The 17,784-nt window shown below is 58.4% G+C and overlaps 1 protein-coding gene across 3 annotated transcripts; it reads right to left on the bottom strand.

Annotated features, from left to right (window-relative positions):
• Positions 1-5,003: 5,003 nt before the first annotated feature.
• Positions 5,004-16,933, bottom strand: OSBPL7 (oxysterol binding protein like 7). 3 transcript variants are annotated; one of them, XM_043470120.1, is made up of 23 exons: positions 16,768-16,928; positions 15,270-15,368; positions 15,022-15,147; positions 14,790-14,843; positions 14,078-14,191; positions 13,657-13,767; positions 13,445-13,562; positions 12,699-12,802; positions 12,290-12,382; positions 12,080-12,212; positions 11,899-11,993; positions 11,616-11,711; positions 10,840-10,977; positions 10,173-10,266; positions 9,270-9,502; positions 8,996-9,133; positions 8,190-8,253; positions 8,010-8,088; positions 7,007-7,151; positions 6,766-6,910; positions 6,553-6,679; positions 6,219-6,341; positions 5,004-6,037 (listed from the first exon to the last, which is right to left on the bottom strand). In XM_043470120.1, the coding sequence occupies exons 1-23, from the start codon at positions 16,777-16,779 to the stop codon at positions 5,929-5,931; spliced, it is 2,550 nt and encodes an 849-aa protein (XP_043326055.1). In that variant the 5' UTR covers positions 16,780-16,928; the 3' UTR covers positions 5,004-5,928. The 3 variants fall into 3 exon arrangements, 2 of the variants coding, with proteins under 2 accessions (XP_043326055.1, XP_043326060.1); XM_043470125.1 differs by having other exon boundaries at positions 15,270-15,419; positions 16,768-16,912; XR_006269644.1 differs by lacking the exon at positions 5,004-6,037 and having other exon boundaries at positions 6,553-6,635; positions 16,768-16,933.
• Positions 16,934-17,784: the final 851 nt, after the last annotated feature.

The following is a 17,784-nucleotide window of genomic DNA, read 5'->3' on the forward strand; positions in this document are numbered from 1 at the left end:
TAGTATGTAATGGGTCTAAGGGCTACAGAAGCAGGAAAGGTTTCCTGCTTGGGTTTCACTCGGGTTTCCCAGGAAAGGGGGTTTCCTGGCCTGGTGAGTGTTTTCTGAAGAATAAAGGTGAGGACTTCCCTGGTGGTCCAGTGGCTAAGACTATGCTCCTAATGCAGGGAGCTCAGGTTTGATCTCTGGTCAGGGAACTAGATCCCACATGCTACAACTAAGAGTTCACATGCAATAACTAAAACCTGACACAGCCAAATAAATAAATATTAAAAAAGAAAAAACAGTGAAGGTGGACAGGGGTTGAGGGCACTGCTGATAAATGGTGTCTGTGCTGTGAGCTGGGCTCCAGCCACTGAAAATTGTAGGGGTCTGATACTCTGAGCCAACAGTGGGTGCAGCCAGCTACTCGGGATGTGCCTGAATCAGTCCTTTCAAGACACCCAGACGCCCTCTAGAGGATGCTTGAAGAATCTCACCGCCTCCATCCTGGATACAGGGACTCTGAGGCCAGCTCTTCTCTGCATTCTCTTTCCTTCTAGCTCCTGTCCAGACCCTTCCAATTTCTTCTTCCACTTACAGCTTCTGCCATAGTCCAGTCCACCCATCATTCTGAGAGGCCTCTCCTGTTAGGAACCAGCAAGGCCAAGCATCCCCAGCATCCTGACTTCATGGGGCATAGTGCCAACCGTCTGGATTTACCCATAGGGAAGCACTCCTCCAAATACGTTAGGTCCTGAAAGCATCTTCCAGCAACCTGAAGATTTTGTACTACATGATGACATATGTTCATGAGACATGGATAGTCTCATTAACTCCAGCTTTTACCGCCAAGATTCTCTCAGCCCCCAGGGGCACCCTGCCCAGAGCCCCATGCCGAGCTGACCCTGCTGTAGTGGGGATCTTGAGAGCTCTCAATGACCCCTCTTTACATGGGCTCTTAGGGGGCAGGTGAGGGGAGGATGGCAAGAAGCAGGGTGGATCAGTCCCTGAACTTTTAGGTCAGTTGGCCAGGTGAAAAGTCTGAATGAGGAAGAGGTAAGCAAGACTCAGCTCAAGCCAGCCTTTGAGGGGCCCTGTGAAGTCCCTCTGCCTTCCCTGACCACCTAAGGGGCACAGAGACGGGCCCCAGGGGGGACAGCAGTAAGCCCCATCTCCTCCTCTGCCCATGCTGGAACCAGAGGGTCTCTGAAGGGGAAAGTCAGTAGTTCAGCAGGTCCTTTCCAGGAAGGGAGCATCATTAAACTAATGACCAGCCACATGGGGCCCCCTGAACTTTCCTTAAAAAGGATCCCAGGAAATGTGTCCTAGGGTCTTTAAGGTGCTTGTGGAGAACGGGACTAGAATGAGAGCACTGAGGATAGGAGAGCTGTGTATCCTTTTGGGGACAGACCAAAACCAGCGGACTTGGAGTGAGGCACCAGGACCTTTGCATCCTGAGTGGGCATTGGTCAGACCCTGAGGGCATCCCCACCACCGGCCCGATGTGGCGCTCCTTCTCCCAGCCGTGGAGCGGGTGGGAGAGCCCCTTTCATGGCCACATGGGCTGCATGGTGTTGGGGAGCGAGGAGGGGGTGCCTCCAGCTTGGGGGGGTGTCAGATCTGCACCCTGTCCTCCAGAAGGGAATGTGAAGTGCCCCCTGAGAGCTGCAGATCAGCACATAACGACCCCACCCACACACCTGCACTAGGAGATGACCAAACCCAGGCCCTGCGTCCCTAGGGTGACCCCAGTCCCCCTCAGGATGCCTGTCTGGGAAAGCTCAACGCTGCCAGCAGAATTCACTGCTTATTCTAGCCAACACCTGACCCAGGCCCCTGACCTCCCTTTCTTAGAGCATTTACTAAACAGGGTTTGTCATTGATTCCTTCCTCTGTCCCTCCTCCAACAAGAGTGTTTTTCACCAGAACCTGAACACCACTTCTTGAAGTCACTCATCAGGAAGGATGGAGGCCGTGTCTCCTGGTCTCGCTCAGAGGACAGAATCCTGAGATAATTGCCGCTTGTGGGCACCCTGGCCTCATCGCGCTGACACTCCTAACACTGTAGTTTTCTCTTCTCTGAAGCTGCTTGAGACCCCACTGCCCTTCCCCACTCCGTCATGCTCCCCTTCACCGCCCAGGGTCCTCTGCACAGATCAGAAGGGAGCTTAGCTCTTTCCCCTCCTGTCGGTAGTCAGTGAGAAAATCTGTTTTCACCACTTTAAAGTTCGACTATGTTTACCTCTGACACTGGCTCCTGGCCTAACCCTGGTCCAGAGCTCCCGCCCCTCTGCGGTTCACTACAAACACACACACACACACCAAACCACCCTTTATTCAGAAGATCCAGAGAATGGGGTGTGGGGGCAAGTTTTAAGTGTTTCTGGCCTTTTTTTGCCCCTTGCTACCTGGGTATCCCCAACAGCAACTCAGTCCTTACGTTGTCTTTTTTTTAAGATTAAACCACTGATTTGCAATTTTTATTAACAAATTTCATCTATAAAAACCAAGATAATTGATAGCTTGATTTCAACTCAAGTTTTGACAGCAGTTGAAGTTTTACATTTTAAAAAAACTGCAAAATGTCAACTAAAAAAAACAGACAAAATGCTGGGACGTGAGTTTGTACTTAAATTCTACCAACTTCAACAAATAGAGAATGGATGCATATCAGTTCACATCAGTCCTCTGGTCTGAAACACACTTTCCACTGGACATGTCTTATTCACTCTTCTGGACGGGTGCGCGGGTGGCTTCTTCAGTGGTTAAGTTTTAAAAGACAACTTTAATCTCCCTAGGTGGAGCGATTTGGGGTTGGAGGGTCCATGGCAGGTGAGCTGAAGACTAACAGCTCTTGCCTGCCTCCCTCACCCTCTGCCACCATCCTTGGGCCCTGGTTTTCCTCTGCTGTTCAAGCTCTGATCTTTGCTCATCCAGGGAAACAGGCCCCTGGCTTTACAAACTGGTGTGTCCCACCTTGCCTCTTTCCCAAGCTGAGTCAAAATATGGGCCGTTGAGCCCACATGCTACGCTCTGCCGGGGACTGCCGTATCCTCTGAACAAGGCCCGGGTCTGGGCTGGGCTGCCCTGAGGCCCACAGGGAGCAGTCCCCCTGTGCATCCATCCTCAGACTAGACTGAAAGGGCTGGAAAAGGGGGCCTGGTCTTCCTTCCTCAGAGCAGACTCGAGCACCCTCCATGCCTGTCTTCATGGTGCCCGGGAGGTGGCCACCACCCTCTGTACCCACAGTTGCTTCCTCCCCTTCACACTGTCCACAGAGCGCAGCCTGCAGTCAGAAATCCGGGCTCCCCTCAGCCCGGCCTGAGCGCCCCCATCAGCAGCCACGCACCAGGCCCTGGCTGGGTAGGGAGGGCTTCTGAGACAAGGGTCCTCCAGCAGGAATGCCATGGCAGGAGCAAAACCGGCCTGAGCACCTTCCCTCCCGCTGTTGAGCTGGCACCGGGGAGGAGAGAGGATACTGGTCTCCATGGCAAAAGCCACAGATGACCTGGTTCCTGTGGGCAGAGGAGTTGCGGCTAGTCTCCTGTCTCCATTAGAAAAATACCTTTGGAATTCGGTCTATTTGAAACTCTAGTTCTTAAAACACGTGGGAGTTGAACATAGGCTGGACGGTCAGGCTGTGTGTGACTCTGCGTAGAAAGGGTCGGGGAGGAAGAGAGCACATCTTGTTTTAAAAAGATCCTGAATGTGTGCAGGCTTTGGCTTTTTCTGGAATGGGTTGAGGTTATTTCTGGTGCATGGTGTCAGGACAAAGGTGTTCCTTTTAGCACCTTCTGTAAATAAACTGTGGAAATGTGGACCACACCCCCCAGGGGTGGCGGTGGGTGGGGTGGGGGCGGGGCTGGAGGCGAGGGAAGAAGAAAGGGACTAGGATTGGAAGGGCTGTTTTAGCTCAGGGGACCCCTCTGTTCTTGCCGCTCCCCTGAGAAAGCATGACCTCCCCTCAGGACACCCTTCACACCAGAGCAGAGCCTGTGGGGGCAGTGGGGTGGGCTGAGGGGCTAGGAGACCACTAATGAAATCAGGAGCCTGGACATATGTTCTCCTCTAAGACACAAAGGAAGCCAAATGAGGGAACGGAGTCTCCGAACAGAAAGGTGAAGCACTTGGTCAAGGTCAGAACAACTCTGGAGTAACAGGGCTGGGGTTTGAACTTGGGAGGTGGTGGGGGATGGGGTGGAGAAATGCAGCTTGCCCTGTTCTCCCATCCCTTCCAGTCCCTCCCCTCCCCGCGTCCTTTCCTTGAAACCTCACTGAGGGAGTGAGAGGGTGAGCACAGACCTGACCAAGGGTGCTGGGGGTGGGGGACAGGGACCACACAGGTTTCTGCCTGGTTGAAGAGTCTAAGTTTTCCCTGAGGCACTCAGAAGCAATGGATGTATTTGAAATTTATTTCTCTTTTAAAATATCGGCCCGAAAGCCAGCAGTAAAATGGAAGTGACTGGAGGCTCTGAAAGTGAAAGAAAGTGAAGTCACTCAGTCGTGTCTGACTCTTTGTGACCTCATGGACTGTAGCCTACCAAGCTCCTCAGGACATGGATTTTCCAGGCAAGAATACTTGGAGGATGCTGCTATAGTCCAGGTGAAAGTCGATGAGGGCCCAGTCTAAGCTGGCTATCACTGGGGAAGGGGCCAGAGCTGAGAGCCACTGAGGCACACTCGAGGTGAGGATTAGGGAGAGAGATGACACTGGGCCTTTAGCCCAGGTCAGTGGGGAGCTATGGACTTCCACTGAACTTGAGCCTGCCTGCTTACTGCCTACTCGGTGGAGCCTGACTCTTTGTGACCCCATGGACTATAGCTCCAGGCTCCTCCATCCGTGGAATTCTCCAGGCAAGATACTGGAGTGGGTTGCCATTTCCTTCTCCAGGGGATCTTCCCAACCAAGGGATTGAGTCTCTTGTGCCTCCTGCATTAGCAGGCAGGTTTTTTTTTACCAGCTGAGCCTTGAGGAAAGCCTGAGCTTGAGCACACGTGTTTTTAAAGGAATGATCACAGGCCAAAGTTTGAGACAGTCTTTATTGGAGCTTGGAATGTCATAGCAATTCACCTTTATCAGAGGCAGACTGGTAAGATGAGCAGCAACGGCAGCAGACACCCCCTCCCCCCGCTGGTGGGGGGACGTCCGGCCTACATGAGGAATCCTGCTCGCCCGCAAGCAGTACACAGGCACACACGTGCACGCACACACACACTTCTACACAGACACTCACACGTGTTCACTCACTCCCGGTGGGTCAGAGGCCAAGTACCCTTCCTGCCCCGCCTGCTCTGGGGGGATCCGCTGAGCTGAGACTGAAGGAAACCACTTGAGGACCAGGGATGAAGGAGCTGGCGGCTGCAGGCGTTTTGTGGTTTGGGAGAAGGGGATCTGGGAGGATGGGAGAGACTGCCAGGGCCAAGCAAAGGGAGCCCCCCTGGGCCAGGGCATGGAGAGAAAATGCTGGAGATGGGGCGTGGGAGGGACGGGGGTGGGAAAAGGGAAAAGGCCATCCCCTCTCCTTCACTCACTCCACCCTCACAGCCTCACAGCTGGGGCCGGAGTCCTGGGCCAAGGAAGCCTGGGGAGCATCAAGGGGTCCCCTGTGTCCTAGGAAGGCACTGAAATGGGGAAGATCTTGGAGGGCCTGGAGACTCCCCCAGGTACCCCAGGGAGGGAAGGAAGGGGGATGACAGAGCAAGGAGGGTCTTACATGCCGGTTGTCTGGGGGCAACAAGACTGGGGAAGCACGAATCCTGCTTTCCACCCCAAACAAGAGGTGGGTGATAGGCTGAGATGAAGCCCCTCTGGCCGGCAGAGGGGAGAGGGCCAGAGCCAGGGCTGCCCCTTCGGTCTCCAGGGCAGCCAGTGGGACAGGCTGGCCTCGTCCGTGTGTCCGTGGGGGCAGGAGGGAGGACCAAGGCCTCCTGCCCCCGGGGCCTGGGCTACCAGAGCACGGCCCCGTCCAGGTTCCCGTAGCCTGGCTCGGCCCGCAGCCGCCAGTACGTGTTGTTCGTCACCCACCACTCCTTCCCGCTGCTGTCCGTCTGCCGCCTGGGGGAGAGGGGCCGGGGAAGGAGCGGGTGAACGTCCAGCACTGAGCCTGCTCCTGAGATGCTGCCCCACACTGCGGGCCCCACTCAAAGCAGCAAGGGACTAGTGGGCAGGGGGTGGCCCTGAGTTCAGAGGAAGGCGGAGCAGCAAGGGTGTGGTGGTACAGGGGGCACGGAGGCACCTGAAGAAGCGAGCCTGGTGGACAATGTTGTTCTCCTCCATCACTTTGCGCCTGTCTCGCTGAAGCTGCTCGATCCTTCTCTTCTGGGCCTCGGCCGCCTGTATGTTCCCCTCCTCCAGGTACCTGGGCACCCAGACTGCCGTCAGTGGAACCGCCCCACCCTCAGGGGCCCCCAAATCCAAGGCTTCTGTCCCTGCCCAGTTCTGCCCCCAGGCAGGTCCCATCTCCCTGAGGCAACACCAAGAAGGAAAGATACAGCCCCGGGTCTGTGTGGAAACCCCCATGAGGAGGGAGAAGCCTGGTGCTTCCAGAGTGGCTCCCGCCTGGCACTGACCTCTGGTCTGGCCGGAGCCGCGTGTCCGTGGAAGGCAGGGACCGTTTCAGCTCTGTGGTCAGCTCATTCAGCTCCAAGGCAAACTGAGTGAAGCCGAAGTTTCGCTCATAGTTTGGGGGCATTGAGTCTAGGGGGAAGGCAGGGGGCTGGGGCAGGTGGACTGTGCACAGCTGCCCTCACCGCTGCCCAGCCCGCCCCGAGCACCCCACTTACTGGGCTTCCAGATGCACTGACCACCCGGCGGGGGTCCGCGGTACAGCCCCTCATGCCACTTTCCAAAGAGTCGGTGGAGGACACGGCCACTCCGGCTGAACACGGCCCCCTGTACCTCGTGGATGTTGGAGCTCCAGTATTTGGCCTGCGGTGGGGGTGGGGCAGGGGGCTTAGGAAGAGGTCCCCTCCCCTTCTAGTGGAGGGGCTGCTGGGTGGAGAGTGTGGGCAGGGCGCTGCCCACCTTGCAGAAGGTGAGCTTGCAGTGGCAGGAGCTGTCCTGCGTGTTCCGGATGAGCACCTCCCCATAGTGCTCGATCCAGCGCTGGCCACTGAGGATGTTGTGAATGCAGGATGTCACCTTATTCCACTCAAAGTGGTCCCCAAACCTGAGAGAGAGAGAGCAGGGCGGGTGAGGGGCAGCTGGCTGGCCCTGGGGAACAAGTGCTACCCTGACCCGGGGAATGTCTCTCTTATCGGAGCAGGTCACATGGGTCTGGGGAAGGAACCCCGGTGTGCTGGTTCCAGCTCGTGGCCCTTCCATGAAGGATGACATATTTATTAAGTAGAGCAGCCTTCCCAGAGAGTACTCAACTAACACATCTCCATTTGCTGAGAAAGCTCCTACGTGCCTAAGTCATGGGAGTGAAAACATAAACAGGGTCCCTACTCTTGGATGCCAGGGACTGTGGTGGGCTGATCACATACAACAGCCTGTTTACTACCCACTTCTGCTGGCTGTTACTTATTACTCTTATTTTATAGACAAGCAGACTCAAGTATTTTTGCTGCTGCATAACTGTTAAGTGGCAGAACTAAGAATCCTACCCAGGACTCTTGACCCTGAAGCACAGGGTCTCCTGCACCCCTTGTACTGGCCTCCGGTTGCAGTTCCCCACCTGTAACATGAGCTAGATGAGGGTGCTTCAAATATGGTTTGTGACTCGTCCTAAAACTACTTTAGGTTTCTGTGTGTGTGTGTGTTACAGTGCACTCACTTCAAGTCTCAGATGCATTGCTTACTGTGAGTCATGGTTAAAAACTGTGAAAGCCTCTTGGTCAGATGGCCTTGATAAGCCCTTCCAGCTCCAAGACTTTCCCCTTTCTTTACTGACAACTGCTGTAAACACGGGGGTAAAGTGCATAGACACTGCCCCACGCCGAGCAGCTTCAGGATGCCTCCCCATCCCAGCCTGGGGGATGGCTTGTGGGCTGGGCCCAGCTGCCCAGCACTTAGGAACACTCACCTGGGCAGGCTCACGTTGACTGTCCCAACAGGCACAATCTCCAGGGATTTGCCCCAGAACTTGTTCTTCCACTTCATGTCTGGAGTTGGGTTGGGGGAGGGAGAGCAACAGCAGAGGTAAGACCAAAGGGTGTTCCAGGCCCCTCCCCATCTGCCCTTCACTCCCAGCTCCAACCTTCACCTTGCCAGAAGATGAAGTTTTCAGACTCCGCATGGCACGCTGAGATGGGGGGGTGGTGGGAGACCTTGAGGAGCAAAGAAGTTCTCTGGAGGCTGCTCCTGACCCCAGGCCCCCAACACCCCTCACTTTCACCCCCAGTTCCCCTGTGAACCAGAAGACCAGCTAGTTCCAGGTCTCTTGTCCCTGTCATCCTTGGCCACCACCCAAATTCCACCATCCTCTCCTTTCCCACAAGCCCCAACTTTCTCCCTTCTCGCTCACTCCCCTCCAGGGCTCTCCTTGCCTCTCCCCATCCCCTGGTGCCCACCACTGCCTGAGTGTTCTCTACAAAGTGCAATTCTAAGAATGTCACTCTACTGCTTAAAACCCTCCCATGACTCCCTGTGGCCTTCAGGATTTAAAAACCAACCAACCAACCAATCAACTGTTCCTTATCTTCGCCCACAGGGCTTCTCAAGCTTTGGTCCTGCCTTGTCTTTCAGCCTTGTCTCGAACTCTTCCCAAACCCTCCCATCCATCCCTTTACACTGCCTGGAACAGCCTGGTCTCCCACCTCCTTGCACACTTGGCCAACTACAATCCATCCTTCAAGACTGAGCTCAAGAGCTGAATAGCCTTCTGTGAGCTTCCTCGACCCAGAACACGATGCAAGTGTTTCAAGTCTGTCTCCTCAAAAGTGGGCACCTCCTTTCCTGACTGCCCGTCTGCAGGGTGTTCTCACCCCTGCCCTGGCCCCTTGAAGCCTGGATCCTCCCTGGCCTCATCCACACGGCTCCCCCGCCAGCCCTCTTCTTCCTGGCCTGCACCTGCTCACTGATGAAGCGGAAGCCTCGGTCAGGGCGCTCACACTCATAGGTCTCCCCCAAGACAGGGTTGAAGGGCTTGCAGCCCGCCCGGTGGTACGTGGAGGAGTAGGCAGACACCGCGAAGGCTGCGATGTACACCTGCAGGGGGCGGGGCGCCAAGGGATCAGAGGAGATGCTACCCCACAGCCACCCCACCGGGTGAGGCCGGCGGCTGGGAGGCGGGGTCGTGGGGCGTGGCAGCAGCCGGGGCGGGGCCGGGGCGGGGCCGGCGCACCATGCGCTCGCAGGGGTCGGCGGTGCGGCTGGCCCGGTCCAGGAGGCTGCTGTACTCCAGCTCCTCGCAGAGCCGCTGCAGGGTGTTGAGCGGCTCGTTGAGCTGCACCGGCATCGACACCTTGGACAGGTCCTTGCCAATGTTGTTCCGCAGGATGTTCCACAAGCTCACGTCAGTGCCGGGCCCGCTGGCGGCCGGCAGGCATCGGCGGCGGGGCGGCCCCACGGCTCCCCCTGGAACACAGCCCGCCTGTCCCTCTCCGCTGCGCACCACAGCGAGGCCCCTCCCAAGCCCCTGCAGCGCCCCGAGGTGTGCTCACTCCCAGGCTCCAGGCTCGACTCACTACCAGGAGCCGGGGCAGGTGGCTGGGGGCTAATTCTTGATGAGCTCCCGGGGATTCAGGTGGGCACAGGGCTAAGAACCAGAGGATGCTTCCCACTGCTGGAAACGGAAACCCTGCACCCCAGAACCCCTTCCTGAGTCCCATCCTTGGTTTCTACTCCCTTTCATAAACACAGAAACCAAGGTCAGGATGTAGATTATCCAGCCCATTGTATAGACAAGGAAACAGGCTCCAAGGAGTAAAATGACACTACAAAGCCATGCTGCTATAATAAAAGATGGCAAAGTGGGCTCTTCTGGCTCACTGAGGCCCACATGAGCCTTCTCAGAAGCCCTGCGTGGAGGCCGGCCCCAAGCTGAGTCAGCCCCACCCCCCAGAGCCACGGCTGGAGCCCAGCTCATAGCTGAGCCTTCCTCACTTCCAAAGTCACCCTGGAGTCAATGTCCAAAGCTATCAGCCCACCAGTCCTACAAGGGACGGCTTCCCAAGGGGCCTGGGCCTGGACACACTCCGTTTCTGGGCCCACCTCCAGCCCTCCCTCCTGCTCGCCCGGTGGGCACCTTTCTGACAGCGCTCGGCTCCCCGGAGGTCCAGAACCTCCTCTGACAGGCTGGTGGTGACTTCACTGGTGCACGATTCCTCCTCCTCCGAGCCCTGGGCCGGGACAGATGACAGGCCGGGCAGACTAGGCCTCCCCGGGCAGCTGGGCAGTACCCAGGGCCTGGCGAGAGAATCTGCCCAGCTAGCCCTTTGGTGGGAAGGGGAAGAGAACATATTTGGGGGGTCTGAACCCTAAGACACTGCCCCAGGAGGCCTGGTGTCATGGTGTGCCCTGCCGCCTTGGGAGGGAGAGGGCCCCCAGCTCAGGGACCTGGTGGACATGAAGGGAGGGAAGTAAGGGATTCCTGGGATCCAGGGTTGGGAAAGCAAGGGTCAAGGGAATGCAGAGGCTGAAATGGGGTCACAGAAAGATGGCTGGGGGTGGAGCTGAGGCAGCAGTTTCAGGAGAAACCATGAAGATAGAGCACATCAAGCTGGAACAAGGGTCCTCAGCAGAGATTTCTAAGCAGGGCCACACAAACCCAGCAGGTCTGGCCATGTTCTCAGAGAGAGCGGCTGAGCTGATTAGAAAGGACTTGGGAATCTACTGATTCTAGTCTCCCGGGACCCCAGCCCTCTATTCCCATGGTCCCTCCCCTCTCACAGGCAACTTCCCCCTTCCCTCACCTCATTCTCAGAAGAGCTGGCAGAGAGGAGAACCTCACAGGCATCAAAGAACTCTGTGTGGGAGTCAGCAAGGGATAGGACGCTGCTCTGGGACAGCTGGGGGGTCAGCTCTCGCCCCTTCATGTACAGAGCTTCTTGCTGTGGGAGCAAGACTGGTGTCGGCCCGAGGCCCAGCTGGGAGAGTCGGGCCGGGCTCCCCTGGCCTGACAGTTCCCTTGAGAGGAAGTGTGACTGGGGACTTTTACTGTCTGAGTTGTGCAGAGCGGGAGGAGATGTGGAGGGGAGTGAGCATCATGTGGTACGAGGCCTGGGGAAAGATCCTGGCCTGGGAGTGAGGAGACACGGGTTCCATAATAACTGCCTGCATCTCCCAGCACTGACTCTGAGCCTAGCTCCACGCCCTTGGCATGTATCAACTCAATCCCGACACTCACTCTGCAAGGTAGGTACCATTATCACCCCCACTCTGTAGATTAGGAGACTCAGGGTCAAGAGGGCAGCATGCAGTACAGTCAAATTCAAACCCATATAGTACAGGAGGCTGGGCCCATCATTAGATCCTTTAAGGCTCAGTTTCCTTATCTGTGAACTTGAGGGTAAGAATCAGCTTCCTCACGAGATCCTGACTTAAAAGCGCTCTACACACTATTAAGAAATGATCCGGATATGGCTGCTGCCTGTGTTCTGTGAAAGGGGCTGGAGTTTCAGGTCTGAAAGCGAATCCTGCCTTCACTCCTGCTGAGAAAGGAGGGCCCCACCGCCCAGCCAGCTCCTACCTCCTCGGGATTGAGGGAGCTGAAGGAATCTGCAGTGGTGTCGGAGGAGACGGACAGTGAGTGGAGGCGCCTCGGGCCGGCCGAGGTCTCAGAGACCTGCAGGGAGAGAGTGAGGGTGCAGGTACAGGATGGGGATGGGGGAAGCCCCCCCACACATACACCGAAGGCCTGTCAGGCAGGGTCTGCCTCAACCAACCCCCTTCCCGGCCCAGGCCTGCCCAGCCGGCCCAGGTCTGCCATCTTCAGGCCGCTCCTCCCACCGACCACCCGGTCCCCTGCTCACCCCCAGCCTGGATGGCTCCGAACCCTGGTGCAGGCCCCTCAGTCGGTCCCGTTCAGCAGTGAGGGCGGCCAGGACGCTGCTGAGCGAGTTGTGCACTGCGGGGGCAGGGCCGGCATCAGACTCCCTTCCTCCCCTCGCCCTCCCCCACCTGCTCCCCACCGCCCCTCCAGCTCACACTCACCCTTCTGGGCCAGGGCCCAGAAGCTGCGCTGCAGGTGGGCGTAGTCTGGGGGCGGCAGCCCTCGGGGGCCCGAGGGGTCTCGGGACTCCAGGTAGCGAGACAGGTTGGGAACTGAGCCGTGGAGACGACCCACCTGTGGGTGAAGGGGAAGGGTGGAAGGGCCCAGCCTCCTTCGGCGCCTCCCACCCAGCGTCTTAGGGGCCACCTCACCCGCCCAATGGTGTCGTCCTTGGCAAAGCTCTGTGTGCACCACATGCGGCTGGTCCGCTTCCCCTTCTTGGGTCTCTCCGTCATCACCGAGGCCTGGCAAGTCGAGGTGGGTGAGTTTCGGTCTCAGCGTGGGGAAGACCCCCAAAGCCAAGTGAGAGGCGGACGGCCATGGAGGAGGAGGCAGAAGACCAACAGCCTGGCAGCCGCCTGGGCACAGGGGGAAGGGGTCGCTCCAAAGGGGCAGAGAGACAGGCCGCAGGCGGTCTGGATACGGTGGGGAGGGGCAACGGGGAGACGGTGGCTCTCCAGGAAATGGCAGCATGTAAGGGGGACAGGGGACCTGTCTGGGGAGGTGATGGAGATTAACACGGCAAGAGGGGAGAGAGCCCTGTCTCCGTCTGGACCTCACCTGGTGTGTGGGGATGACAGGGGCCGAGGGGATCCGGTGCAGGGACTCCAGGCTCTGGAGGAGTCTGTGTAGTTCCTGGAGCTTGCCCTGACACTCCGAGAGCTCTGTGGGAAGGATGGATGAGGAAGGCCGGAAGCCAACACTGGCCGGCTTCCCTCCCTCCTCCAAAGACTTCACCAGCAGCCTGGGGAATCCCGACACTGCCTCCCCTCTCCCACTCACAAGCCCACAGCCGCTTCCAGCTCCCACCTACGGTTTGGCCTCCACGGGGCACCCGCACCCCAGTCTGCACTGTCCCCAGAACACAGTTCACAGACCTCAGCTGCCTCCACACAGGCCAGCGGGCCCTCACCCTTAGTCTCCCGACTCGGCCTGCATTTCCCTCTCCTGGGCCAACATCACAGCCCCCAACTCTAGGAACCTGGCGCCAGAACACACCCCTTCCCTGGCAATCCTTCTCAGGGCCCCTCCCTGCGTTGGCATCCGGGATCTTCTGTGTCATGAGTGCCAGCCCTGTGTGCTTAGAGCACAAGCCCCGCCATCTCTGCGAGCCTGAGGCTCTGGGGATACAGCCTGAGGAGACCTGCTCAGCCTAGAGGTAGAGGCTGTCTCCCCCACCAGACGGGGCCTCCCAGAGCAGGGACAGAGGTCACACTTTCTCCTCCTTGTGACTGCTGATGCCACCGAGACGCAAGAGCATGGGCCCTCCCCATGGAGACGCGGGGCCAGGGGTCCCTGTCCCTCACCGTGAGAGCAGCGGTCCAGCCCATCACTGTCCCTCAGCCAGGAAGACACCTTCTCCCGAGGTCCAACCCCTGGCAGAGCCGAGGCACTACCCGCTGCCGGAGGCTGGGCACCGGGAACCTGTGGGGCGAGTCAAAGGTCAGGAAGGCGCCTCCTCTCTGAGTCTCAGCCTGAATCCTCACATGACTGGGTCCTGCCCTGGGGCCCATCTTACCTTCTGGTGGGTGGTGCTGGGCAGCAGGCTTCGGGGCACATCCAGGTGCTGGGCTGAGCGGTGGGCACGCAGCTGGGCCACCCAGCTCTGGAACAGGTCCTGGGACTTGATCTGCAGAGGTGATGGAGAACGAGAGGGACGCATGAAGGGAAGGATTGCTTTCTAGGGGCAAGAAGTTGGGGCTCTGGTCCCCAGGCGGGCAGGGTCTCTCCCTACAGCACACAGATGGTGCAAAGGCCCCCCTCTGTGCCTGTTCATACAAGAACCAACAGCGCCAGTTTGCCGTTGGCTCTTGTACATGGTGGGAACTCCCCTCTGGTCAAACTCAGATGGCCCCTCGGCCCCTGCCTCTCTCTCCTGTGACCCAGTGCCTCTGCCAGGCTGGGGGAGCAAGACACCCCCTGCCTCCCACGGATGTCACCTTGAGGTGGTAAATGTTGTCTTCAGTGTCAAGGTCAATGCGCTGGGCCTTTTTGTTGATGGACATGACCGACAGTCGGACATCGATGGAGCCATGGGGCTTCCCCTTGGTGATCTGGGGTGGAGAGATCAAAGAGGGAAAAGGAGATGAGTTGAGGCCACCGGGGCCACCATCCCCTTGAGGTCATGCTAGGTTAAAAGGTCAGGCGGCAGGTTCACCCTCAGGCTCAAGTGACAGCGTCAGCAGGACATGTCAGTCGTCCTCCTGAGCACGGGACAGCCTGCTATGTCACGTCACAACCAGAGCTCCAGGGAGTCCAGAGAGAGGAACACTTCCCACCCTCAGGAGTCTGCAGGCAGGGCTAAGGACAATGAACCTCCTAGAGAGGGCCTGGGTGTCTAGGTCTTTAGTTTCTTGTTCCTGTCTGAGCATGGTACGAGGACAAGGATGATAAAGCCCCTCAGTCTTGGGCACTAATTTGAGCCTGGCACTGTTCTGAGAGCCGTCACCAAACAAAGACTCTACAAGTGGGTGCTCACCCTCTCTCCACCTTAGGGGTGAGGAGTTGAGACCCAGGGAAGTAACTTGCCCAAGATCCCACATCCAGAAAACGGCATACCTGGGATTCGGGCCTTGCTCTGGGGGATTCCAGAAGCCCCCTGCCTGCCCAGGGCCCCCTCCTCTCACACCCGCAGCCGAGGCCCCAACTCACATCTTGCCGAGTTGTCGCGTAGTGAAGAATCCCATCCTCGAGCACGAAGTACCTCTGTGAGGATGCCCAGAGGGAACAGGACCAGGGTGGGGGGCACGGAGAGGAAAGGGTGTGGGGGAGAGCAACCACACGGAAGCGTCTCCTCACACACAGACAGCCTGCGCTGCCCAGAGGCCCCACACATCCCTTCCGGCCCCTGCATCTGGCCCCTCCCTCTGCCCTGCCGCCCTACCTTGTGCCAGCCCTTCAGAGGCCACTTCCTCTTCTTGAGCAGGTGGCCTTCCTGCCTCTCAGGCATGATACCCTCTGCCCCCAGCCGGCCCCGAGGCTCCTCCACCACCTCCCACAGCTCGGTGGTCTGCAGTCCAGGACAAAGGGCGGGGGTGGGGGGGGGCAGAGCGGTGAGGCAACCACATCTGTCTGTCCCCTGAGGGCCAGCCCCCCCTGCCCTCTGCCCCCACCCGCTTCCCACCCTCAGACCTGCTGGCCACCGCTGGGCTTTGCAGACTGAGTGCTCTCGGCCAGGGAGGGAGGGTCCCACTCTTGGAAGTCCATGGGGAAGGGAGCGGCCACTCCCTGCTGTGGACGGAGAGCAAAAGGGGAGGGATGTCACCTTGTCCTAAGGGGGCCCTTGAAGCAGAGAGAGACCCTGTTAGCACAGACTCGACTGTCACCTTCCCCACCCCCACCCCCTCCTGCTCCCTCTGAGTCTTGAGAGCCCCAGCACATCTTCCGCTCACCTGCCAAGCCCATCCCGAGCCCATCCCCACTCTGGGCCGGTCATCCTGCCCACACCCTCCGGCTGCGGCCGCTGCCCAGAGAGGCGGAGCACGCAGCAGGCAGGCCGGTGCCAAGAGAAAACCTCGAAAAGTCTGCTCCGCCCCACCTTAGGCACACACACATTCTCTGGCTCTAGGACACACTGGGTGCTTTCTCTGGAGGATTCCCTGGGGGTAATCAGAGGTAAGCCGGGCAGTGAAGGAAGAGGCTCCGAAATAGGGCAGAGGGATTCAGGGACTGGGCAGGCAAGATCTCACCCCAGCTCCTCTTCCTCAGGATCCCAACCCCACTACCACGACCACAGAAGTGCAGATGCCCCTGCCATCAACCTTTTACAGAGCACCCCCCAACCCCCGACCCCAGCTCCATACAGAGCCTCCCAGCTGCCTGACCAACTGGCCTCCCTATCCTCTAGCTCATGGGCTCCCATGGTTCTGCCTGGAGAAACTGAGCCCTGGGACAGCCCCCATTTTCCCCTGGGCCCCCCATCAATCATTCTCTTAGGATGCCCACTTCGGACCCTCGGTCCACCGCACCCCCCCAACCTCCTCTTTTCCATCCCAGTCCTTGGGGCTCCTGAGAAACACCATCCACCTGGAAAGAGCTGGGGACAGGCTGATGGAGACATATGCTGAGGTCCACACTGGTCCCTCAGCCATGCCCACAGGCGCCCTGGGCACCAGTCCTGGCCATCCTGACTCCACGGGGAGATCAATAATGCATGAGACTGTGTGTGTGTGAGATGGGGGAGGGGACTAGAGGGGCAAGGTTGGCCTGAGGCCGGGGAAACAGCTCACATCTTTCGATGGAGCTAGCAAGCACCTGAGGAGCTGAGGTCAGGAGGGACAGGGATATGGGGGGTGCAGGTGGTGGGAAGGTCAGGGCAGAGGGGTCCATGCCACGCTACGAGAGGCTGATCTGGGGGAAACTCCTGCATTTAGCCATTGGAAGTTCCCAAACTCTTCCAGTATTGGGACATCTCTGTACCCTCTTCCTGGGCCCGTGGGATCCTGGCCCCTCACTGCTTGTGGGTGGAGGGGCAGACTCTATTACGGAGGGCGCAGGTCGAGGTGAGCCAGGTGGGTGCCCCCTTTCCAGCTCCATTCCCGCCCTCATCTCCGGAGCAGTGACCCGCCAGCTTCAGGTGGGAGGAAGCCCTCTCAGGGAATGTCAGCTGATGTCAGGGTAGCCCCCTTACCCCAGGGTCCATGGACGCCAGTGCTCCTTGGCCCGAGCACCACTCCGCCTCTGAGTCACGGTCTCCGAGCCACCCGCTCCCTGCTCTCAGAGCTGAGCTGTGGCGGCAGCTGCAGCAGGAACCAGGAAGGAAGGAGACGTCGGAGCCTCCCCTCTAGCCGGATCTCCTCACCTCCCCCTCCTCGGCCCCTCCTCCTGCCGAGCTCCAGGCGGCCGCTCAGCTCTGCCCCCCTGCTCCCCGGAGGACTCAGGGCTGAGTCGACGCCCCAGTGCCCAGGAGGCTTGGGAGTGAGGACAGAGTCCCCCTTGGGCACAGTTCCAGATAGATCACAGAGTACTGGGGAGTTGCTGGCCTCAAGCCAGCGGTGGTAAAGAATTTACTCATACCAGCATGGCCTTGACCCGTTAGTACCCAAGGCCATTTCCTTGTTAACCCCCGCTCCTCGTTTTACAACTGAAAATAGGTGGCTAGATTTGGAGCCAGCAGAGCTATCAGGTTGACAGGAAGGGAGGGATGCCCCAAGGGGACACAGTTGATGGTGCCAAGGGCACAGTCAGCAGGGCAGTCAAGGTTAAGAGGGCCACAGTGAGGCTGTCACTGGGGGTGATGCGCCTCCAGGTCAGGACACATGGGGGCCGGAAGCAGCTAGGTGGTAGGACACCCCCACCCACCCCCGGCCTACCAAGCCTGGATCAGGAGCAGGTCCAGGGCAGTGACCAGCTGGCTGGTAAAGGGCTAGCTCAGCCTCCCTCTCTGAGCACCTTTGCCCTTCTGCTGGAGTCCAGCTGCTCAATTCTAATTAAAAACTTGCTCTTGCTGAAAAGTCTGGAATTTATTCAAAAGGATGTGAACTGGACTGACAGCTTTAAGTGCAGTATAGCCCCTTTCCAGAAAGAAATGGGTTTTGAATGGTGTGGCCTCAGGCACCGCCAGTGGGTAAAGGGTGCAGTCTGAGGTTCTTTGACTCCCAGTATGATGTGGGCCACTTTCCCATCCAGCTGTCACCGCCTGGGTCTC

This window comes from Cervus canadensis, chromosome 1, assembly GCF_019320065.1.
Source record: "Cervus canadensis isolate Bull #8, Minnesota chromosome 1, ASM1932006v1, whole genome shotgun sequence".
Lineage (NCBI taxonomy): Eukaryota > Metazoa > Chordata > Mammalia > Artiodactyla > Cervidae > Cervus > Cervus canadensis.